The sequence below is a fragment of the Tupaia chinensis genome, unplaced genomic scaffold (assembly GCF_000334495.1).
Source record: "Tupaia chinensis unplaced genomic scaffold, TupChi_1.0 Scaffold000318_1, whole genome shotgun sequence".
In the NCBI taxonomy this organism is placed as follows: Eukaryota; Metazoa; Chordata; class Mammalia; order Scandentia; family Tupaiidae; genus Tupaia; species Tupaia belangeri.
This window is the reverse complement of record NW_006159811.1, coordinates 740,642-766,334: the sequence shown is the minus strand read 5'-3', so window position 1 is coordinate 766,334 and position 25,693 is coordinate 740,642. Positions and strand designations below refer to the sequence as shown.

The 25,693-nt window shown below is 41.3% G+C and overlaps 1 protein-coding gene across 8 annotated transcripts in view; it reads right to left on the bottom strand.

Moving 5' to 3' along the window:
- The window catches only part of LIN54 (lin-54 DREAM MuvB core complex component), a 119,255-nt gene that overhangs the window by 36,968 nt on the left and 56,594 nt on the right, over positions 1-25,693 (bottom strand). For all 8 annotated transcript variants that reach the window (XM_027773056.1, XM_027773055.1, XM_027773053.1 and 5 more), the window contains 8 exons: positions 24,475-24,617; positions 13,300-13,516; positions 6,808-6,881; positions 6,455-6,652; positions 4,339-4,430; positions 3,532-3,603; positions 1,877-1,979; positions 1,601-1,738 (listed from right to left, as the gene is read on the bottom strand). In XM_027773056.1, coding sequence (XP_027628857.1) covers positions 1,601-1,738; positions 1,877-1,979; positions 3,532-3,603; positions 4,339-4,430; positions 6,455-6,652; positions 6,808-6,881; positions 13,300-13,516; positions 24,475-24,617 — 1,037 coding nt within the window. The remainder of the gene's footprint in view (positions 1-1,600; positions 1,739-1,876; positions 1,980-3,531; positions 3,604-4,338; positions 4,431-6,454; positions 6,653-6,807; positions 6,882-13,299; positions 13,517-24,474; positions 24,618-25,693) is intronic.

Here is a 25,693-nt window from a genome sequence, read left to right as displayed (position 1 = left end):
GTAGCCATGGGGGGGGGATGTGTTACACAACCAAGTGCAAAGTGAGGCTTTCTGTCAGAAGTTAAAACAAAAATAAAAACAAAAAAAAAGTTTAAAAGTCTGTCTATGATGACAAAATTTTAAAGAATGAAAACATAATATTGGGTCATTGGAAAGTCGCAATGCATTTTTGCACAGAAAAGTAAGTCATGAATTTTGCAAAAACCCAATAGATGAGAGGAGCCAACACTTCTACAGTACTGAGTTAAAAGAGGCTCATGTGCACCAAGAAACCAATTATGATAACCTAGGGTTAACCTCAGGCATGACCAGATTGTTACATTTAAGCTTTGAAAATAAAAATAATGAACTGAACAGCAGATAGACAGAATGTACTGGATCCCACATAGCTGACTCCACTGTTCATGTCCTACACCTGGCAGATTGAAAATAAACCTGGCACAAGTTAGTGCATACCTAAAATCCGGAGAGGAGAATATAGAAAGTACTGCGGTGTAGCCATCCCTCTGGGTGTGGGGTGTGGGGGTGATTTCTCACTTTCCTCTCTCTCTCTCTCTGGCAAGCACACGCACCCTATAGCAAAACCCTAAAATAATAATAATAATAATGAACTGCACAGAAGAACAAACAAGGGGATGATTTACATAGCATCTCTCAGAGCTTCAACTGCTGCCTCCAGAGAAGACTGCCTGAACCATAATAAAAAATAAAAATAGCCAGCAGAGTGGGACCACAGTGAAAATGGATAGAATCACTTCACAGTGACCAGTAGCTTCATTCAGCAAGACTCCATATTCTTCCTTCCCTATTTTGATGCTTAACAAGTAAACCCCTTAACATAATTTAGTTTTCCACAGAGTGTTCTCCAAAGGGCACTGCTGGCATTCTGGTCCAGAGAACCCTTTGCTTTCAGGATTGCACCCCAAAATGCAGGCTATTTTTATGTGAATGTTTCCATTGGCCAATGGTAAGTAGTTCTACCCTTCAGTTGAGAACCATGGCTGTATAGTTTCCTATTAACACTGATGTTATTACCTTAATTAAAAATCAATATACTGGGACCAGCAGTTAGCATAATGGCTATGTCGCTAGACTCCCATGTAGTCGACCGTGGTTCGAGTCCCAGATCCAGTGGCTCAAACTCACGCCGGGGCGTGTGCGTGCATGCCCAAGATCCCAAGAGGAGAATGGAGTAGAAGGGATTGCGGCGTGGCCATCCCCCCTGGGGGGTGATTTCTCGCTTTCTGTCTCTGTCTCTCTGGCAAGCATACATGCCCTATAGCAAAAACCTCTCTTAAAAAAAAAAAAAAATCAATATACTGGTACCTTGATTTGTATACTTCCAAATACAATGTCCAAGAAGTTATGAAGTGGTAAATCAACCATTAAGACCCCACCCTGTAAAGACAAGCCCAGGTACAGTTTCCTGAAGCCCTTCTGGGGAGGCTAGAAGGTCTTCTTCAAATAAGGTTCCCTGGACCGACTGCATATTTTAAAACTACAAGAGCAAGGTGATTTTTAAATTTGGGGGCAAATTTTTGTAGTATGCTATTTTGAAAACTATTTTCAAAAGAATTATTTTCCCCAGTCAGCATCTCACCTCATAGCATTCACAGTAGTTTTTAAGACATCCTGATCGTTTGCAATTACATCCTTTGCTGTGACGTCGATCTGATTCTCCCTCCTTTCCTTTCCCTATTTTAGGCTTAAAAGCTTCCGGATTTCTGTCAAGGCATGCCTATCGAAACAGATTAAATAGTAACTGAAGTTAAATCAGCATATTAAACATTGCAAAGGTAATGTTTTTCTTTGTAAAACAATTAAAGACAGGTGAAACTGGAGATTTTTATCAGTTAAATGAAATAAAAATTATCACCTTTATTGCTTTTTGCCTTTCATTTTCATGTTCCAAATTGTTGTAACAATTAGTACAATTACAGTTGTTGCAAAATTCGCCATTTGCAAAGCAATCACAATATCTGGAAAGTAAAAGTGTGTGTTAAGGTGCAAAGTCATTATTAAAACTAGTAATTATCTGATTCTATATACATTATACTATTCAATTATCTATGTTATAAAGCATTTTAGAAATGTTCTCAGAGCACCAAGTTACAGATGAGATAATAGCACATACTGATTGTCAACCATATACTAAGGTTCAAAATTTATTAACTCCTAAAATTTTGTCCTAAAAACTTAGGCCAGGCTAATAACAACTTTCACCATAAAAGCTACGTGAGTTTATGTGCCCCCAAAATAAGGTACTTCAAAAATCTTGATAAGGGAAAAACATTGGCTATACTCTATTAGTAGAATCAGTTCACTTGGGGTATAGTTCTGCTTTTTGGACTCTGAGGACCAATGCTTTGCAATGAACTGTTCATGTCGAATCTTTTAGTTTAGGGACCAGCAGATGGTGTAACAGTTACATCGCTGGACTCCCAACATAGTTGACCATGGTTCGAATTCACGGTTCGAGTTCTGGACCTGGCGGCTTAAAACTCACGCCGGAAGCATGTGCAAGCATGCCCAAAACCCTGAGAAGAGAATGGAGGCGAAGGGATTATGGTGTGGCCATCCCTCCTGGGGGGTGATTTCTCACTTTCTGTCTCTCTGGCAAGCACACACACCCTATAGCAAAACTCTCTCTTAAAAAAAAAAAAAAAAAAAAAAGGAAAAAAATGTTGAAGTTTAATATTAATAAATTAATCATCTAATGATTTTTAAATCATCCAGTCGAAACTCAGAGCAGCATCTCACTTAGGAAACCAAATACAAAGGTAATAAATAAAATCAAAATTATTATTATTGTTTTGTTTTTAGAGGTTTTTGTTATAGGGAGTGTGTGCTCACCGAAAAGACAGAGAGAGAGACAGAGAAACAGAAAGTGAGAAATCACCCCCCGGGGGGATGGCCACACCACAATCCCTTTTCCATTCTCCTCTCAGGATCTTGGGCACGCATGCACACACACCTGGCTTGAGTTTAAGCCACCGGGTCCGGGACTCGAACCATGGTTGACTACATGGGAGTTCAGCGACATAGCCATTACACCCACTGCTGGTCCCTCAAAATTATTATTTTTAATTTTAAATTTAATTTTACATTTATCTATCTATCTATCTATCTATCTATCTATCTATCTATCTATCTGTTGTGATTTTCAGGCTACCAAGTTCAGGACTTGAATTGCGGTTGACCACATGGGAATCCAGCACCTCAACCACTGTGCCACCTACCAGTCCTGACCAGAGTTATTATTAAGGGCAGAAACAATGTCTGCTTCACATGGTCATGTCCCTAGCCCTCTAATTTCAGAAGCTCATATATGGTAAAGACACTAAAATTTTTTCTTTCTGAATGAATGAAAAGGACATTTTTACACTGCCATATACGCTCATTAACTTGTACATTTACTTATATACTAATTACTTGGATATATGAAATTGGTTTGTTAATTTTTAGTTAGCTCCTATTTTTAAGAGCATTTCTAGTTATATCATATAAGCAAACAGTAGCAAAAACACTTACAATTTCAAGCACAGAGATTTTGTACAATTACAGGGCTTTCTGGGTCTACTCGCAGACTCTGATGAGATTATGCTATACAGGCACAAAAACAGACATTTTAATAAATTAAAGGTTAACTAGTTAAAATTACAAAACTCTCCAACCTATAAATTCCTCCTAAAATAAAATTTTGACAACTGAATCTATCTCTAATAAACATTCGCCATGTTGTTTCATTTACATTAAGTTCAAAAGCAAGTTGTAACATGGAAAGAGAGGTTGAAGGCCAAGATAGGGAATACTTAAAAAACAACAAAAAAGGAGTTATTGATAACATAGATAATGCCCCACGAATAGTCTTCCTTTTGGTGGAACAAAAGTTGAACTCTCCTCCAAATTCCTGGGACTCAAGTACAAAGGTAGTAAGGAAAAATGGGGAGGGAAGAGGTGGGGGGACATGGATGGTCCCATATAATTAATTAAGCTCTGCTTCTAAACTGATAGTGCAAAGGCAGCAATCAGCAGATGAGCAAGCCAACAACAGTCAAAAAAACAAGGGCTAACATAACAATTTTCAAAGTAGTCAGTACCATCATTTTAAAAACATATTCAGAACAAGAGAGATAATAAAAATGCCGCAGAACTGAGTAAAAGGAATCTGGGAGATCTCTGACTAGTTGTGTATCTTTTCTGTATTTCAAAATAAAGAGAATTATAATTTAGAGGCATGCTCACATTGCTTTAAGGGGAAAAAAATCAAATAGGATATATTTTATGTGTATTTTAAGCTGATCCATCAGCTTACCTACATATTTTCACAATACTCACCCATTGAATGGAAGCCTTGCCTGGGTCTGGATACCGGATGTCCCAGTGAAGTTGGAGTTGCTTGCTATCGACACATATGAAGACTGCTGTAGCTACATGTAAACAGAGTAATTTTAGATCATATTTGCAAATACGGAGCATACTCTCAGATACAATGATCAGTACAAGAACAAATTCATCTGCTAAAATAGGAGAAACGTAACAGCAAAATTCATAAACACCTCATAGAGCTCGTTAAAAAACCCAAACCAATACTAGTGAACATCTTATAGTCCTACTTTATACAAACATAAGAGAATATTTCATAAAAGAGTAAGTAGCCAGAATGAAAGGATTTTCTAGGTAAATGCCCTGAAAGTACTACAGTAACTTGTCCTGGCTGAAAACAAAATACACTGTGTCTAACTTGCAAGTAAAACAGGTACTATATTGCTCATTCATCATATTATGAATCACATGGAGAAAGAGAAATTACATGTACAATAACTGAGTTTCTATTTTACACTGATTTCTAAACATAAGAAACATTCATGCTAAAAATGCTGAACACTATTTTTTTTTATTGGTGACCACACAATAAATGAAGTGCACTTCATTGAAGTATGTAAGTGAGTTTCTATTTCTCTCTTATGAGTTGATAAATTTTTAGTTTAAACAAGGTGCTGATTTACTTGGTCCTTATATGACAAAGAAAACTTCTAGGTACTTCATGAAAGCAACACTGGATTGGATAATACAGTCCTTTCATTTTGAAAGATAAACAGATGAGAATCCAGCATATGGAGTGGTAGTTAAGGCACTAGACTCCCACGTGGCCAAGCATAGGTTTGAATCCTGAACCTGGTGGCTTGAAAATCACAGCAACAGCGACCAGTAGATGGCATAATGATTATGTCACTGGAGTCCCACGTAGTTGACTGCAGTTCAAGTCCCAGACAAAGTGACTTAAACTCACTCCAGGTGCACGTGTGTGCATGCTTAAAATCCCAAGAGGAGAATGGAGAAGGGATTGTGGCATGGCCATCCCCCCTGAGGGGTGATGCTTTGCTTTCTGTCTTTGTTGCTTTCTGTTTCTCCAGCAAGCTCATGCACCCTATAGCAAAAATCTCTCTCTAAAAGAAAAACAAAGAAAAAGAAAATCACACCAAGGATGTGTGCATGTGTGCCCAAAATCCCAAGAGGAGACTGAAGAAGGGTCTCTATCCAGTACACATGCCCTGTTCCAAAAACCTTTTTTGGGGGAGAGATTTTTTTTCTTTAGGGCGTGTGCACTTGCCAGAAAGACAGAGAGAGACAGACAGAAAGTAAGAAATTACCCCCTCGGGTGGATGGCCATGCCACAATCCCTTCTCCTCCATCCTCCTCTCGAGATCTTAGGCACATGTGCACATGCACCCAGCGTGAGGTTTTTTTTTTTTTGAGAGGTTTTCGCTATAGGGTGCGTGCGCTCGCCAGACAGACAGAGAGAGACATAGAGACAGAAAGTGAGAAATCATCCCCCAGGGGGGATGGTCACGCCGCAATCTCTTCTCCATTCTCCTCTCGGGATCTTGGACATGCATGCACATGCGCCTGGCGTGAGTTTTAAGCCACCGGGTCTGGGATGCGAACCGCGGTCGACTACGTGGGAGTCCAGCGACATAGCCATTACACTAACTGCTGGTTCCCCCAAAACCCTTTTTTAAAAAAGGTAAACAGATGAGAATGCACAGATCACTAAAGATATGTCCCCTGGAAATGCATCTCGCAAATTATTTTTCAACCACAAGTCAATGGCATTATATTCACGTGTGAGGACTGGATTTATTATAGTCACAGTTTTTCTTAAATTCATTTAGACTCTGCTGATTTTAACTCCACCTTAACTTTCCCTCACATCTCCGTGCTCTTGTCCTCTCACTAAGCTGCTCGTAGCTCCAAACTGACTTGTGCATCTGACTTGTGACGTCTATTTCTAAATGCTAAATACACACAGAAATAAACTCACACATTTTCATGAACATTTCGAGAGGTTGGAAAGCTACTTTAATCATAGTGGTCTCAGAATGTGATAGCACTAGACACCTTGGACCCAACTATCATTCTGAAACACAGTGAGTTCGTGTTGGCCACGTACCTGAGTAACGTACTGAGCGGGAAGCACTGCGTAACCCACATTCCCTGTTCCTGGAGCTGGTGCCAGCACAGTGCCGGGTGGCAGGTTAGTGAGGTTGGGCTGGATCTGTGGCAGTGGTGTGGCAGGCATGATAAGCCGCTGCTGTGGCTGGCTGGTAGTTACTATCTGTGAAGCTGGATTGATTGGTTTGGGAACAACCTAAAAAGGAGGGAATTGTGATAAGGATCATAGAAGTCGATTTTATAGCTGCTCAATTCAATATGAATGATCTGTATCTAAATATTAACTTTTAATTTAAGAGCAAACTGTCTGACTGGGAGAGACTGGGAAAAGAAGTGTGACGTGATACTCACCTGCTTGACAGCCTGCGCTGGGACGATCGGGACTGACATCCGCACTGGGGTTGTGTTAACCACCACTGGCTTTGCTTTAAAAACAACAACAACAATAATAATTTATGGACAGAGAACAGTATTTAAAACACTACTTTAATAATACTTAGTTCTTCTAAGAGTTATCCTCATGAAAAAGCCCAAAGAATTCCATTTGTTTCCTATTTTATACATCTTTAATCAAGATGGTTACTTTCAAAACTGCTATCTCCAGCTACCAGAGAGGATGTATCTAAGCTAGCTACAGGACAGCCACTTTAGGAGGAAGCGTTTGTGGATTCAAGACATTCTTCGAAAATACTTTGACCTGCATTCAGATGATTTAAATAGTCACTGTTAAACCCAGTCAAATGTGATGTTTTGCAAGTAAAAAGAGCTGTCATTCATGACATTAGGTACCAACAGTGATCTATGCTTCAATTTGTAATTGTTGTGTTTCTATTCAAACCAAAGATAATATCGTTCTCGTATAATTTATATAATTATATATTTATAAAATACATACGAAAAGGCAGCATTCCATAAGGAGTAAGAATGGGGGCCCAGCTGAGATGGAGCAACAGTGGCATGACACGCTGCAATGCTAGAAGCCACATGAAAGGTCCGGTTCTGGCTCCCTGCCGACCGTGCGTGCCGGGTGCACGTGCACATGCCTTTGTGTTCCCAGTGGGCTAGGAAAGCTTGGGTGGGGACTGGGGTGGGTGGGAATCAGTGTGGGACCCTATTGAGGGTGCTTGTCTTTCTGTCTCTCTCATGAAAGAACAAATAACAATGTGGATTCTAAAGTCATAGGGCTGAAGGGGTTCAAATCCCAGTTTTGCTGCTCTCTATTCAATACTTAAACTCTTTATTTGTACCTTCATCTACAACATGGGGTGCACCGTCTACCTTATAGGCTACAAGGATTAAAGACGTTAACTCATGAAAACTAATTAGAACAATGCCCAATACATGCTAAAGGCTCAACGAATAGGAGTTGCCATTACTGTTGCTGTTATAACCATTACTACTCGATGACTGGCATCGTGGCCAGTGTTCCAGGAAAACTCAAGTCCAAGAAACCTACTCTCAAGGAGATCACATTCTGGTAGGGCAAATTAGGTAAGCACCCAAGTAAGATGAATACTATTCAAGACGATAAATGAAGTGCTGGCGGAATTCCAAGGACTGAGAAGCTGCATCTGATGGGCAGAGGATAGGCACATGGAAGGAGTGCATGAAGGACATGGTATTGAGATAGGCCCTGACCATGGCAGGGTGCAGAGAGGCCACACAGACTGGATGCATGAGGAGTGGAGACTTGATCCTGGCAAGCTGCAAAGCATATTCACAAACAGTAGGTGAACAGATATAGGTTGGCCGAAGCCTACAGGTTAAAGTAGGTAAAACACAGGCAAAAAAGCAGAGTGCAGACATTTTGTTTAGGATCTTGAATGTCAGCATGGCGATCAATATATTTAATCTGCACTTTTAATTCGGTAGGCAATGAGAAATTTCCGGGCATATTTACATACAGAAATACTACTGGAATAGCACAAGAAAAACTGCATTTGACAGCAGTGTGTAAAACAGCATGGAGTTGTAAGAAACTAGGAGAATGCAAAACGGAGTCTGACCTGGAGTGACAGCCCTGGGGATAAAAAGGAGAGAGCAGATACAGCGATCTGGTGGAGGGATAAGGGACACAAGTCACCAACCACTGAGTGGCAGGCACTAGAGGGAAGGGGAGTCACCGCAGACTTTCAGGTGAGGAGAAAAAGACTGCTATGAGGACTAGAAACTGGCCAGTTGCAGTGGGCATGCTGCTCAGATAGATGTGCTGTCCCCCAGGCTGGGATGATCCGAGAGGCTCAGGAGCTTTCCAGTCCGACATAAAGGCCAGGCACTGTGGTGTGTGCCTGTGATCCCAGCAACGAGGAAGACCACGAACTTGTGGCCAAAATGGGCAACATAGTGAGACCCTGTCTAAGAGAGCTGGGCATCATGGCGCGTCCCTGCAGTCACAGCTGCCAGGCTGAGGCAGGAGGATCATGACTTAATAAAAAATAAAAAGAGGCCAGAGAGTGGCCTGAGAGAGTGGCGTGTCAGGAAAACATGATGTTCTATGGCCATGTGAGATGGTTCCCAGTTTGTGGCTGAAGACCTCCCTGAGTACATGGGACACATGTGTGCCCATGATCCAGAGCTAGTGTCAAGACTGTTGGGGGCTGTCTGTACCGCGCCTGCTTATAGAGAAAAATAAATAAAAATTTCTTTAAAAAACCGTATAAACTTAAGGATGAGCTAATTTGAAAGGAAGATGAAACCTGACATGAAGAAATGCAGTGATCAGTTTTGGGAAAGAGGCTAGCATTAGGCCTGTAGGTCTAGACCAAGAAAAGTGCAGTGCTAAATGCTGCCTACTGCCATTTTTAAGGTTTAAAGGTGGGATTCAAGAAGACAAAAAGGACATCTCTTCAATTTTTGCTTAAGCAGAAATAAGGCCTAGAGCCTGGTCTGAAAGGCTGAGATAATGGAATCGAAACTGCTCTGAACAATAACTGAAAAAGAACAGACTTTCTTGGATTGAAAGGTTATTATGAAGGCTGGAATGGCTATAGACAAACGCATTGAGAGTTCTAGAAGAGAACATTAGAGAGTCTGATTTAAAAGGGAGGAAGCCGCTGCAGTAAGATGACAAAGCAGGGAGAAGCGGGGAGATCAGGAGACCTCCAGAAAGAGTGCCTGAGAGTGGCGACGGCTGTGCGATCCATGAATGTACCAAAACCCTTTAAACTGAACTTTGCAAGGGTGATTTTCCAGTGTATATGAATTATATCTCAATAAGCTTGTTATACAAAAGGAGTGCGTGCCCTGAAATACAGGAACGGTGACATCTGATACTCAATTGGAAGTTGCTCCTGTTCTGCTTTGGTCCTCCTCAGTCACACCCGCATGTTAGTAAAATTATAGTGACTGCTGTAGTCTGGTCTCAGCAATACTGGAAGCAATTAAAAGGTGAGCCTGAGATGACAGTCACCATCCCACGAGCATTCAAGGCAGTGATTCTGAAGTGAGAGCAGCGAGGGGAATGTAAGAACTTCCTGGTGGTTCTGGGAAATAATCGAGGTCTGACCTGCCTTCAGTCCCATCGAAGGGGAACTGTCCTTGCCCCCTCCCCGTGTATGCGCACAATACCTAGGACACTTAGGAACTCAAGTTTTACAAAGGCTTGACATCTGCATGTTAGGTTTTAGCTGAAGTCTGGGAAATGAAGAAAATACGCAAAGAAGCAGTCAGAAAACAGAACATTATATTTTATATATTATAAATTATATTATAAAGAGTATATTACCTAACTAGGTCAACAAACTGTCTTTCTCCTACTCTTCACCTTAGTGCCTACTGCTAATAACTACACAGATTTTTTTTAAAGAATTATTTATTTAATTTTATTTATTCATTCATTCGTTCATCTTATTTTAATTTGACCAGAGCGAGACACAGAGAAAGAGAGAAAGTGAGAAAGCAAGCCACCAGGTCTGGGACTCAAACCATGGTTGGCCATGTGGGAGTGGCCAGCACCTTAAGCACCACGCCACCTGCTGGTCGCACGACTACACAGTTTCATAGAAGCTGGCCCAGTCTCGGTCTTTCAGCCTTTACCGGGCGCTCTGAGCAATCTTTTACAATAGCCTCTTTCCAAATTGCGGAAATTATACCTGCAAGTGTTGGAGGCTTTTTAACTTCTTAAACTGATCTCCTCTCTCACCATGACGGTAAGTTACACTCTGACGAGGCTAAGTGGGCAGTCTCGGCACAGTCCTTCCACTGTGCTGTCTGCCACCAAGGCAGCAAATGACACAGAGGAGTCTCTGAACATTGGCTAGTTCTTTCATAACTTTGGGGGAAGGTACAAGATGAGGCCACTTCCCTCAGGGATTTAAGTACATCTCTCAGGAAATTAGAAAGACACATTAATACATTAGATGAGCTACACATACAGTACATTTAGTGTGTCTGTAATAAAAAATGATGACTTTAGGGTTTTTAGTCCTGTGCAATAATATATATTATACATCCCCGGATGTTTTATGGAACAGGAGAGAAATGTAAAAGAGAAAGATACAGGTAGATCAAAGGGAAATAGCACCAGTGGTATGCTATGTTTGTGGGTGGCTGGAGAAACGGCATGTAGAGAAGGTGAAGGAGGCAGAGAGGGAAGAATGAGAGGCAAAGTGGGAAGTGGAAACCAAAAAAGGACATAGTAGAGAAGCAGCAGAGAGGTGAGGGACTGCCAGGAGATATAGGAAAACATGGGGAGAGACAGACAGACACCAAGTTGGGAGAGAAGGCTCCAGCAAGCACACTAAGAAATAGCCAACCCATTCCTCCACTCACCCTGGTCCTTCAGTTCCCTTTCACTCAGACCAAAGGTTTATTCTTGCCAATGAGGAGCTGAGTTACACTAGAAATGGACTGTCAACATATGGCACACATACGAACACACACATAACATAGACCAGTAGCATATACGAACTGCTTCCCAACATCATGGTATGTAAGTAGACTGAACTTGTAGCACCTTCTCAGTATCTTGCTAAGTACTGGGAGAATGTAAAACTTAGTCTCCCTGGGGCAAGCAGGTGGCATGGTGGTTAAGGTGCTGAACTCCCACATGGCTGACCACGGTGTGATTCACAGACCCGGCAGCTTGAAAATCACACTGGGTGTGCGTGTGTGCCCAAAATCCCAAGAGAAGAATGGAAGAGAAGGGGATAGTGGCGTGGTCACCCTTCTTGCAGGGTGATTTCTCACTTTCCCTCTCAATGTCTCTCTGTGGTGAAGGTAGCACCCTATGGCAATAACCTTAACAATAACACAAAACAAAACAAAAACCCTTAGTCTCCCTTAGTCAGTAATAAATACACAAGACTCATTTTTCCTCTCATTAAGAACACTGTGATAAAGATTATCTTCCAAAGGGACCAGCAGTTAGCGTGATGGCTATGTCGCTGGACTCCCACGTAGTCGACAGCGCTTCGTGGCCTGGACCCGGTGGCTTAAAACACACCGGGTGCATGTGCGTGCATGCCCAAGATCCCGAGAGGAAAATGGAGGAGAAGGGATTGCAGCGTGGCCATCCCCCCAGGAGGTGATTTCTCACTTTCTGTCTCTCTCTGTCTGGCAAGTGCACGTGCCCTATAGCAAAAACCTCTACAAAAAAATTTTAAAAATTAAAAAAAAAAAAAGATTATCTTCCAAAATCAGTTTAAAGAAGGATTAGGAAATATAACTATTCAGTGGGTCTAATTTAATAGAATATACACTAAAATATTATTTACTCCATTTTCTCCTGTTAGCGATTGGAAAAAGAAAGTTTCTCTTTACAGTTTCCCTCAGGTAAATTAGCTATCAATAATAGATAATTACAAATCTTTGAATTAAACTGGTCTTGAATTCTTCTATTTAACTGCAATAAGCAATTAATCATCTACTTGCCATCAACTGCATTTTGACATTACTGGAATATAAAGACATCTTCCAAGAAAAACTCAGGCACTAAACTATAAACTCTCCTGATCCTTTCATACCATTTTAGTTTTTAAAAAAGTAGATACATATGGGACCAGCAGTTGGTGTAATAGCTGTGTCGCTGGACTCCCACGTAGTAGACCACGGTTCGAATCCTGGACCCAGTGGCTTAAATTCACACCGGGCGCATGTGCATGTGTGCCCAATATCCCAAGAGGAGAATGGAGAAGAGACTGCGGCGTGGCCATCCCCCCTGGGGAGTGATTTCTCGCTTTCTGTCTCTCTGTCTCTCTCTGTCTCTCTGGCAAGCGCACCAGAGGTTATAGCAAAAACCTCTCCAAAAAAAAAAAAAAGGTAGATACCTATGGAAAAAGCTATGAATATGATTGTATATGTGTCTCAGGTAAAAGGAAGAGTTAAATACAAACACAGAAAATAGAATGACAAATACAGGAATATCCTCTAGGGAAAATAGAAATGAACAAAAAAATGAAACATTTTAATCACTTTTTATTAGCAATTATATATTCGACATAAATAAAAGATGAAAGTGATATTAAGTTCTTATCATTTATAATTTGACTGCCGTTTCAAATGACCCAAACTCTTTCCAGGGGCTTCACAGTTTAAAAAATAAAATACTTTTGTTCCATCTAAATGCATCCCACTGACATAAATGGTTTTAAAACCAGCAATAAAATGGCTAGCCCACAAACTAATAACTACTTATGATTATCGGACATGGTGGCACGGTGTGCACCAACTTCTAGCAGTACTACCATTACAGACAACTGTGATTCTACTTCACTGCCTTCTGCAGCGGCTGAATCAGACTCAGCTGAAATGCCACGCTTAATCAGGATTTCAGCAAGAAACGAACTGGCGTTCTTTGATAATGTTAAAAGCATTCATTACTGTTTTTAAAAAATGGTTACTAACCTTGCTGAAGAGGCTGAGTGTTTGTACTGGGATTCTGACTAACTGGCTGGGTTGAGCTACTGGCTGTGGTGGCAGTAACAAGTCGGACATAATGAAACTTGCTTCCAGGCACTTGAATCTGCTGGACATTGGGAGCAGTTGCCAGAGGAATAATGGTCTTAAACTGTGATGTGCTCACTCCTCCAACAGTGATGGTCTGCACAGCTGATTTCACTGCCTATTAAACAACACAACACGGCTATCATTAATCTGGGATTTCACTTTCCTACTCCTTTTCATTTATGACAATTGCTCAAGTAAGGAAAGTATTCTCCTGTATTTCATCAAAAGCTGTTGAGAGAAACAACCTGTTCAAAGAGAAATGAAAAGAACAGTAATGATTACAGGAGTGAAACCAAAATTAATGAGTTCGACCTTCCATTTCTAGTAGTTAACTTCCTTGACAGTCCAGGTCAGATGACTTGCTATAAAGAAATCATTACTTAATTTGTAAGAACTTACATAGTTTTGTTAATATCAGATAAAACTTTTAAGAAAAGAATTATTTTAGAACTCCCAGAATTAAGCCCCATATTCAATACAAAGAAAAGAAGATACAGATATTTTGGCTTTACTGCTACCCACTAAACTATGACAAATTTTTACATTCACATGTTCTAAAGGAGAAAGAAACCCCAAAGAAAAGCCCATCTCATACCCTCTATTAAATTCTGAAAGGCCTGCAATATTCTTTCAGAATAAAAGTACCCACTACCATACAGGCAGGATGCCTGTTCGGTCCAAAATGATTCTAACTTTGGTTGTCTAGCAAATATAACTAGTTGGGGGTAAATCAGATTTGAGTCAATCTTGTCATTTAAAATCATTTAAACCCTTTCCCAGTCCAACAGAAGGCAATAGGACTTCCCCAAAAGCTAAATGAAACATCAGGGCAGAGCAGGACAAATTAATCTTCTGAGATCTCCTTCACATTCACCACTCTGTACTATGTGGCCGCACAAAGCGGAAGTCCAACAAAATTCTCCAGCCAGTCAGTCGTACTGCACTGTTTTCACAAAGTATTACAACCCAACCCCTTCTACAGAAAGTCCTCGTGTTAAAAGACAATTTGCATATGATATAGGAAATCTATGTTCACTATGTGGACAACAATTTATGAAGGAAGAATTCTGACAATTTTGAACATTTTCATAAAAGCCCAGGCAAAAAACAAAAGAAGAATGTCATTTCATTTGACGACAATAGAAGAGAACTGTTTCAGCAAAAAATAATTCACATACCATCATTAGGTAGAGGTACCAAAAAGCAGATTCAAAGTAAAGATAAAAGAACAGCCACAGCAGTGAGTAAACTAAAGGAAAGGAGAAAGCATAAGAGAATAAAGTGTATAAATATGGAAGCTGTGGGAAAATCAAGCAACCTATGAGCTAAAGATGCACAATCCTTGCTACCTCAGCTCGCAATGGGGAGAAAAACACTACCTGAAGAAACAAGGTGCTTCAAATATAATTGTTACATTTACTGGGTGTTTGCAGTACTATTGGGTCTTCGGGAAAGTCATGATGCATTTTTGCATTAGAAAAGATGGGAAAATAACATGACTTTCCAGACAACCGAATAAATGAACTCTGTAAGATTAACTTGGGGCCAGAGATGGCATATTTGTTATGTCACTGACTCCCAAGTGGCTGACTGCAGTTCCTGGACCTGGTGGTTTGAAACTCACACTAGGCACATGTATGTGCGTGCCCAAGATCCCAGAAGGAAAATGGAGGAGAAGGGATTGCGGCATGGCCATACCCCTTGGGGGGTGGTATCTCACTTTCCCTCTCACTGTCTCGCTCTTTCTGGTGGGCGCATGCGCCCTGTGGTAAAGCCTCTTAAAATGAAAAAAGAGGGGCCGGCAGGTGGTGTAGTGGTTAAGGCGCTGGATTCTCACATGGCTGACTGTGGTCTGAATCCTGGACCTGGCAGCTTACTTCCTTACTCCACCCCCCATGCCATCTCTGTCTCTCTCCTGGTGAGTGCACTTGCCCTATAGCAAATTAAAATAATAATAAATAAAATATTAATCAATAAACAAATAATTGTTTTTTTAAAATAAAATAAGACTAACTTAAATCTAGCAACTACATTAGATACGGCAGCCACGGAAAGGTGGCTACGGCCAGGGCACAAGTACAATGGCTGGCTTAGTTAAGTTTGTATAATACACCTTTTTCTACTTAAAAACAAATCAACTGTTGTGTACATTTGAGGTACACAACATAATGTTATAGGATATGTGTGTGTGGGGTATAAATTAACATAACCATCAACTCACATCATCTCACATCTCACAGTTGCCTTTTTGCTGTTTTTTTTGGAAAGAACAGCTAACATCTATTCATTTAGCAGGAATCCCATATACAGTACGATTTTATTGCCCATAGTCTTCATGTTGTATATTAGATATTTATACTTATATCTGGTACTGGGTCCTCTGACTATGTCCTCCCAGCTCCCCCCGTACCCTCCACCCTACTTGTGGTGACCAGTTTTATTCTCTGTCTCTGTTAAGATAAGGAGATGCTGCATTATTTTCCTTTCCGTGTCTGACTTCTATCACTTATATGACTTCCTCCGCTTTCATCCATGTCATGGCAAATGACAGGATCTTCTTTTTAAAACTTCTTTAATTTGCCACAGGATATGTGTGCTCCAGGGAGAGAGGGAGAAGGAAAGAAAATGAGAAAGCGCTGCCCATGGAGGATAGTCACATTGCAATCCCTTCTCCTCCACCTATTTCTTCCTTTCAGGATTTTGGGCATGCACACACATATACCTGATGTTTTTGAAGTCACTATGTTCGGAACAGTAGGCCATGTGGGATCAGTCATCAACCACCACACCACCAGCTGGCCCGGGATCATCTTCGTTTTTTTTTTTTTTAATAATTATTTAATTTTATTTATTATTCTTCAATTTGACCAGAGAGAAACAGAGACAGAGAGGCAAAGAGAGGGAGAATGAGAAACCAAGCTGCCGTTCTGGGACTCAAACCATGGTTGTCCACATGGCAGGAGTCCAGTGCCTTAACCACATCCACCTGCTGATCCCCAATCTATTTTTTAAATAGAGTTTTTTGCTATAAGGTGCATGCACTTGCTGGAAAGACAGAGACAGAAAGTAAGAAATCAACCCCCAGGGGGGATGGCCATGCTGCAATCCCTTCTCCACTCTCCCCTCACTCCTCTCAGGATCTGGGGTATGTATGCACACACACACAAATTTAAGTTGCCCGGTCCAGGACTCGAACCTCAGTCGACTACATGGGAGTGCAGCGATGTAACCATTATGCCATCTGTTCATCCTTGGATCTTCTTTTTTAAGGTTTGAATAATATTCCATTTTTTTATGCTTACTTATTTCTTACATGAGTGAGAGAGAGGGTCAGAAAGCACTCCCAACACTTTTTTAAAAATAATTCTTTTTTCTTTTCTTTTAATTTAACCAGAGTGGGACACAGAGAGAGAGAGAGAGAGAGAGAGAGAGAGAGAGAGAGAGAAAGTGAGAAAGCAAGCTACCAGGTCTGGGACTCGAACTGTGGTTAGCCATAGGGGAGTGTCTAACATCTTAACCACCACACCACCTGCTAGTCCCCCTAACACTATCTTGACACTGCGATCCACCCCCAATTTCATCTAGCACCAATTGTGGACACGCATGTGCATGGCGGACTCAGGGAAGCCTCTGAGCCCAGAATCTTCCCATGTAAGTCAGTCTTGCAGAGTGTCACATTTTACCATTGGGCCACCATCCAGCCACTACACTGTTTATATGCTATAGTTTCTTGACCCATTAGTCCATTGACAGGTTGTTTCCATACCTTGGCTATACTGTGAATACTGGTGGGATGAACATGGGAGAGTAGATATCTTTATGAGGTAGTGGAAGGCTTCCTTCCTCCCTCCTCCTTTATGACTTTTGGATATATGCCCATAACAGGGATTGCTGAGTCTGTTAATTCTATTTTAATTTCTTTAGAAACTTCCACATTGTTTTCCAGAATGACTACAATCTACATTCCTATCCACAGAGTGCCAGGGTTTCCTTTTCTTCCCACTTTACCAATATTTGTCTTGTGTCCTTTTGATAACAGCCATCCTAATGAGTGTGAGGTGGTATCTCATAGTGGTTTTATTTGCATTTCCCTGATGATTAAAGATGTTGAGCACCCCTTCATATGACTATTATCTGTTTTGTATTGTTTTTGTGCCAGAGGCACAAGTATTCACCAGAGATAGATAGAGGGAAAGCAAGAAAGCTTTTTTTCCCATCCCCTGGGGAATGATCACAGCATAAATCTCTTCTCCTCCATCTCTCTCTCCACTTGGGATTTTGTGCATGGATGCATATGCACCCAGCGTGATTCTCAAGAAGCTGGGTCTGGGACTAGAACCATGCAGTTGGCCATGTGGGATCCAGCTGGACCTAATCTTACTTATTTTAAAAGTCTGAGTCTGATAACTCTATTACCTATGTCTCTTGGTTTTGAATACGTTGGTTTAGTCTCCTGGTATGGCTGACAATTTGTTGCCACATGCCAGGAATTGTTTATGAAAAATTAAGGAGACGACGGCAGCTCTAACTGATGTTACTCCTCAAGAGAGAATTCACTTTGACTTCTGGCTTAAGAATAGGGCTGTGGCCTGCAGGTCGTGTAGTGGTTAAGGCTCTGGACTCCCACATGGCCAGCTGTGGTTCAAGTCTCAGACCTGGTGGGTTCCGATTCAAACTGTGTGTGTGTGTGTGTGTGTGTGTGTGTGTGTGTGTGTGTGTGGTATGTGTATGTGTGCCCACAAATCCCAAGAGAGCAGAGGAGAAGGGATTGTGGCATGGTCATCTCCCCGGAGAGTGATGTTTACTTTTCCTTTCACTATCTCTATACACCTCTCTGGGGAGCACAAGCACTCTGGCAAAAACCTTAAAAGGAAAAAATAAAAAAGAATAGGGCACATCATCCTCAGCCAATTGCAAACTGACAGAAGCTGGACTTTGGTCTTTGTGAGGCCTTGTTCATTACTCCTCCATATAACCACACTTCCGTAACCTCAACCAGAAGGACTTGGTGTTTGTGAGAGTTCTTCCTCCTTGTTGAGATATGAACCAAAATTTTTTCCACAAGACCCACCTATTAGACTGACAGATCAGATCAGCTCCTGACCTGACTCAAGTCCTGGACTCAGAGGCTTAAAAAACACATGAGGAGCATGTGTACATGCCCACAATCTCAAGAGCAGAGTGGAAGAGAAGGGACTGTGGCAATGGCCATCCTCTGCGGTGTTGCTTTCTTACTTTCTCTCTCTCCCTCTCTCTCTCTCCAGTAGGCACACGGACCTGACAGCAAATATTTTAAAATAAAAGAAAAAAAGTATTACATGTATCACATGACTAGTAATAGAATCAGGCCTTGAGATGGATACCAGAATTTTCAGCACCAATTGATTGATTGATGAAATATTATAAAATAGGTAGAAGATACTAATTTCCTATTTTTTCAAAGATATTAACCCAATTTATGTTTTACTCATTTTTATGAGTTATAGTGACAAGGATGAATAATATAAATGTGATATATTGGGATCCACAGAAGCAGTCAAGGACAGGGTAAAATGACCATGAGATAAAATCAGATAGGCTGCTTTACAAGGCATCATAATCAGAAACCAGACTTAATAAGGATTAAAACATATTATAAAGGTAAGGTAAATAAAACAGTATGGGATTGCCCTAAGAACAGAGTGATAAAGATCAGAGTAGTACATTAAAGAACCCATACACCTGGCCAGATGACAGTGTGGTGGTTAAGGTAATTCGATCCCACATGGCTGACTGCGTGGGGATTCTGGACCTGGTGGCTTCAAAAATCATTCCGGGCACATGTGCATGTGTGTTCAAAAGGAGGAAAAGGGATTGTGTTGTGACCATCCCCCCAGGGAGTGTTTTCTCTCTCTCACTCCACTCTCGGTCTCTCTCCAGGGAAAGCACACACTCACTGGCATAATTTTAAAAAGAAGCCATAGCCATATTAAAAAAAATTTCATGATGAAAATTGGCATCTCAAATCAATATAAAACAACAAATTACTCAATAAAGTAAATGCAGATTACTATTGGTCTGAAGAAAAATGAAGATCCCTGTATTTTATGAACATTGGCAGGTAGGGAGGGGTGGGTTCTTGGGGTTTTCTTTTCATCCCTTCGATGACAGCAAGAGGATCTCCAATGAATCTTTACTTTTAAATCTTTCTCTCAATTTACTTCCTCATAACATCTGAAATGGCGGTCCGCTATCATTCTTGAAATCTCCTTCCCTTCACTCTCTCTATCGTTTCTACTACCTTTCTTATCATGCGGTCTCTGCCATTGGCTCCTGTACTTCTACTAACACTGAGTAGTTCATGATTAGTCCAGCTTTTCCTTGAATTCTACACACAACTGCCTGTCCCCTGGGTGATTTCTTTCATATTCACAGCTAATTCAGTCACTGCCTACATCAGTTTCCCATTGGCCATCCTCTCTCGTTAATCAGCAGGTACATGACAAACATGTCCAAGAACTAAACAACATCTCCGCCCAAACCAGCTACTCCTTCTGTGTTTCCTCTCTAGTATAAGAAATAATTATGGGACGTTTGCGACTATCTCAAAATTTGGCTGGAGTGAGGCCCCCAAGTTGAAACCTACAAATGATAAATTCCCCTGGATTTCAAAAAGAACTTCAAGACATCCATGAAAGACTTACTAAAAAGCATCCTTATTAGGTACCTCCTGCCTGTCAGGAAGGAAGGAAGGAGGGAGGGAGGGACGGAAGAAGGGAGAGGAGGAAAAAAGAAAAGGAAAGATTAGATTAGAAACAGAAGAGAAATTAGTAACCATAGAAAATATGATCTTTGAGAAAGACAGGGGTCTCCACAAAAACCTCTGGGATAGACTGGGTGATAACAGCAAAAAGAAATTGACATTTGTTTCTTGGGCTGGCAACTTAATAAGCTAAAGAAACTCTTAAGCCTATCTCCGTCTAGCCACCATAACTGAAAGCAGTGCGTGTTCTTGGGAGAATCTGACACATATCCCCAGGAGCTTAGAGAGCATGTGAGTACAAAAACTAGTTCCAGCCTGGAAAATCCTGAACACAAGGTAGATGGAGCTGTCACCATGGCAAGGCAAGGACAGAGGACAATAGGTAGGCAAACTGCACTTCCACCACGGAATTCTGTAAGTCTCCCTCTGGCAACTACACGCTGAGAAGGGCTAGGTTTCTCGATGGAACTCTACCAAAGACATGAGCCCCTTTTAGAGTAAAGGCACTCAGCAGTAACATGGCACAACCCAAGTCAAGGATGACAGGAAAAGCGACTTCTTACTTGTATGCCATCAGGTATAACTAACATGCCGGTCAGATTAGTCCAGTGCCCACATCTACCCTGCTATTCAAGGGAGAAATTTGGAATCATCCTACATCCTCTACCTCCCTAAGATCCTGATGTCAGGTCATTATGTCTTAAACCTCTTTCGGTGCCAACAGATGGCGTGGTGGTTCTGGAGCTGGATTCCCACAATAGCTGGCTGTGGTTCGAGTCCCAGACCTGATGGCTCGCTTTCTCACCCCTTTCCCCCATCTCTCTCTGGTGAGTGCACATGCTCTACAGCAAATTAAATAATAATAATAAAGTAATTGATTTAATTTCATTAAAAAAACAAAAAAAAAAAACAAAGAAAAACCCTCTTTCAACACCTCTCCTTCCTCTGAACTTCTTAGCTACTAGTATAGCTCAAATCTGAAGTGTTATAATAATCTAACTTAGTGATTCTCTATTCTGGTCTAAACGTTAGAATTTAAAATATCACATCTAACGCCTAGGTCCCAGCCCAGAGGTTTTGACTTCAGTGGGCTCAGATAGGGGTCAGCCTTTACTGCTGTCTAGAGGTCCCAAGGTGCTTCTAAAAGGCAGCATCCATGGCCGAGAATCACTATCCTAACTGGTGTCTCCCAGAATCCAGGCCTACCTTCCCCCGACTATCTTTTTTTTTTGAGAGATTTTCGCTATAGGGTGCGTGTGCTCGCCAGGCAGACAGAAAGAGACATAGAGACAGAAAGCGAGAAATCACCCCCCCAGAGGGGATGGTCACGCTGCAATCCCTTCTCCTCCATTCTTCTCTTGGGATCTTGGGCACACACACACACGCACACGCACCTGGCGTGAGCTTTAAGCCACCGGGTCCGGGACGCGAACCGCGGTCGACTACGTGGGAGTCCAGCAACCTGGATTCCCACAATAGCTGGCTGTGGTTCGAGTCCCAGACCTGATGGCTCGCTTTCTCACCCCTTTCCCCCATCTCTCTCTGGTGAGTGCACATGCTCTACAGCAAATTAAATAATAATAATAAAGTAATTGATTTAATTTCATTAAAAAAACAAACAAACAAAAAAAACAAAGAAAAACCCTCTTTCAACACCTCTCCTTCCTCTGAACTTCTTAGCTACTAGTATAGCTCAAATCTGAAGTGTTATAATAATCTAACTTAGTGATTCTCTATTCTGGTCTAAACGTTAGAATTTAAAATATCACATCTAACGCCTAGGTCCCAGCCCAGAGGTTTTGACTTCAGTGGGCTCAGATAGGGGTCAGCCTTTACTGCTGTCTAGAGGTCCCAAGGTGCTTCTAAAAGGCAGCATCCATGGCCGAGAATCACTATCCTAACTGGTGTCTCCCAGAATCCAGGCCTACCTTCCCCCGACTATCTTTTTTTTTTGAGAGATTTTCGCTATAGGGTGCGTGTGCTCGCCAGGCAGACAGAAAGAGACATAGAGACAGAAAGCGAGAAATCACCCCCCCAGAGGGGATGGTCACGCTGCAATCCCTTCTCCTCCATTCTTCTCTTGGGATCTTGGGCACACACACACACGCACACGCACCTGGCGTGAGCTTTAAGCCACCGGGTCCGGGACGCGAACCGCGGTCGACTACGTGGGAGTCCAGCAACATAGCTATTACGCCAACTGCTGGTTCCCTCCCCCAACTATCTTTCACAATGCCACAAGAGTCAACTTCTTTAAAATGCAAATGTCACATTATTTAGAGCAGCAGTTCTAGTTTTTTAAAACCCTGATATCAAGCCAAACTTCAGCCAAGTTAAAACAGAATCTCTGAAGATGAGAGTCAAGCATCAGCATTTATAAAAGCTCCCAAGGTGACTTCAAAGTATGAACAAGGATAAGAATCCCTGTTCTAGAAGCTATGGGAGTGGGGGTCTTTAGTACAGTAAAATCTGAACTTCTCTGAGGGTAATGAGATCCCGTCTCACCTTGGCACCCCGGGCTCTCACGCTACCCAAACACCACAGCTCCCTAAAAGGGCCTCACTCTGTACTTCAGTGTAAAGAATGACCTCATCTGGAAAGCCATTTCTGCTGGCCCAGCTAAATCCCACTCACCTATGCAGCTCGGACCTTTCAGAAACAGTCTCCTCCGTACAAACCCTCCCTGACACACACACAGCATAGCTCATCGACCCATCTGAGATGGTAATAGCTCTACAGTGTAATTTTAACATTTCATCCTCACTCCCTTATTGACCTCCAAAATTAAAAACCTATTTTGTTCATGCTTTTATCTTCAGTGCCTCCCTCTATACATAGCACACAGTAAGCACTCAAAAATCTGCTGAATTCATTCCATTTAGGTAAAACATTATCTGTATTATTCTGTAGTAAAATTCCAATTTAATGAAATGTCAGACATCATATTTATATATCATACTCAAGTGTCATAAAACAAAATGTGACAGCTAGACTTTTTTTTTTGGAGAGCTTTTTTTTTTTTTTAAAGGGCACATGCGCTCACCAGACAGACAGAGAGAGACAGAGAGACACAAAGTGAGAAATCACCCCCCAGGGGGGATGGCCATACCGCAATCCCTTCTCCTCCATTCTCCTCTCGGGATCTTGGGCACACACGCACATGCGCCCGGCGTGAGTTTAAGCCACCAGGTCCGGGACTTGAACCGTGTTCGACTACATGGTAGTCCAGCGACATAGCCATTATGCTAACTGCTGGTCCCAACAGCTAGACTTTTAAAAAAATGTAAGGCAGGCCGCCTATGGCCTGGTGGTTATATAAACTGAATTCTATATGGCTGATCTTGCAGTTCAAGTCCTGGACCAGTGGCTTGAGAAACACACCAGACATATGGGCATGCATGCTCAAAATCCTGAAAGGAGGGAGACAGAAAAGGGACTGCAGTGTGACCACTTCCCATGGGGAGCAAGGGTGCCTTCTTGTGCTCTCTCTCTCCCCCTAGTAAATGCACGCACCCTTTGGCAAATCAAAATAAATAAATAAGCTTTAAAAATTAAAAGCATAAGGTAAATATTTAATGTTTGTCCAATTTATAAACAGCAACAAATAAGGAAGAAGACAGGTACAAAGGGCAGTATGTTTCCAGGGTCACACCTTACAGGATAGTAATGCTTAGCTTTCCACCTGAATAATATAGCTTTAAAATAATCCTTTTCAAAATCTTATGTCAGTATATTGAAATTTGTGCTTTTGGAAAGTGAGCTAGACTACTCACTTGACCTAAGAGTAAAATGATAGGTACCCATGCCACCTTAAAATAGAAACAAATTATGAAAAGCTTTCACATGCTTTGAAGGAAATGCACTTAAGCTTCAAAAACACTGATAATAGGGTTACAGCAACTGATGGTGACTTCTAGTTCTCTGGATACTGTTACCCAGCAAAAGTTTACATCTCCATTACACAAAGTTACATTTAGTTTTATATTTATACATTCACTACTATGTGCTTTCCCTAAAACAATAATGTCGCTAGTAAAGTGAAGTGGAACTAAACACTTAGATAATGTACTTCATTTAAAAGATTCTTACTGTACCCAGATTCATATGGACCATGGGAATCATCTTAACATGCAGAATGATTACTAAGTTACTATGCGTTTAAAGTAAGTTTTTTTATCTGCCAAACATACTTGATTCCAAATAATCCAGTATCCACTCAATGTCTATTACTTGTTTGGGAATATATTACAACTGAAGTATCTGAAGTGACAAGTATGAAAATAAAGGCAACAACCACAATATTGGAATCTGTGGCTAATTTTTTTTTTTACCTTATTTGGTGATTTCAAAGGTGAGATGGCTATTTTATTTGGTGTCTGTGTTGTAGAATTTAAGGTTGAACCAATAACACCACTTTCAGTTATGGTTATAGTCTTCGATGGAGTTCCAGGAGTAGACTGTGAAAGAACCCTACCTGCAAATGAAAGGCAATACATCAGTTTGACTTTTTCAAAACTAGTACAAAAATGTATATGATTATCTATACCCATGAGGTCTGTAGTATATACAAGAGAACTTCAAAAAGTTCACAGGAAAATAGAATCAAAGTACGAGCTTATGTTGATGCCCAAATCAAAAACTAACCCCCAAAATCTTGAAATCCATGCATAATACTCATTTTCCAGGAACCTTTTGATGATCCCTCTCTGTTCGTTATTTCCTATGTATTCATATATGAACTTAAACACTTAAGTGAGTCTCTTATGACCTGTGGCGAACCTAAGCAGAAAGAAATGAAACAATGCTTCTTAATAATAAATGAAACAATGCTTCATAATATCAGTTTCCTCAAAGTCTACCAAAACAGCTCTGCTCATATCCTCATTAATATTGCTAAGTTCTATCTGTCAGAAAGCAGGGACAGCTAAGAAATGTGCCCTGTGTAACACAAGCTCCTAAGTCAGCACTTGAATCCAAGTCTTAAAATTTCAAGTATACTAGAGCTGTCCACCAACCTGAACCTCAACCATGAAGACACAATTTAAACCTGCACTTTGTTATAAAATAGAGAGTTACTGAACCTACTTGAACACGGTCAGGTTTTATAGCATCTGGTTTGGGACTGTCAAAAGGAAAAAATGTTTCTTTTACCTTCCCTAGCCTGATCCCACACTATGATCCCTTCTGGACAATACCCTTCAGGAACAACACAGAAAAAACTGCAGTGTGTACAGATTATTTGGGAAATTGGAACTCATACTACAACAAGTTGAAATACTACAAATTTTTATGCTAGTCAAGAAAGACAAAAACATGGCAGATCTCCAGTTCTTCAAAACTGTGTGATGGTCATTAGTGCCATTCACCAAGTGTCCTGATTCACCTCCATTCCGGGCGCATGGCAGGACTGCACCTGTGCTTCCTTCCCCACTCGCCACCCCATCGACTGCGGAGTTAGGTCGGGGTTATGTAACTGCTACTGCCTAGGAGTTCCAAAAAGATGTGTCTCATTGCTGGGCCAAAGCATTTACGGCTGTGCGAGCCGTCCCA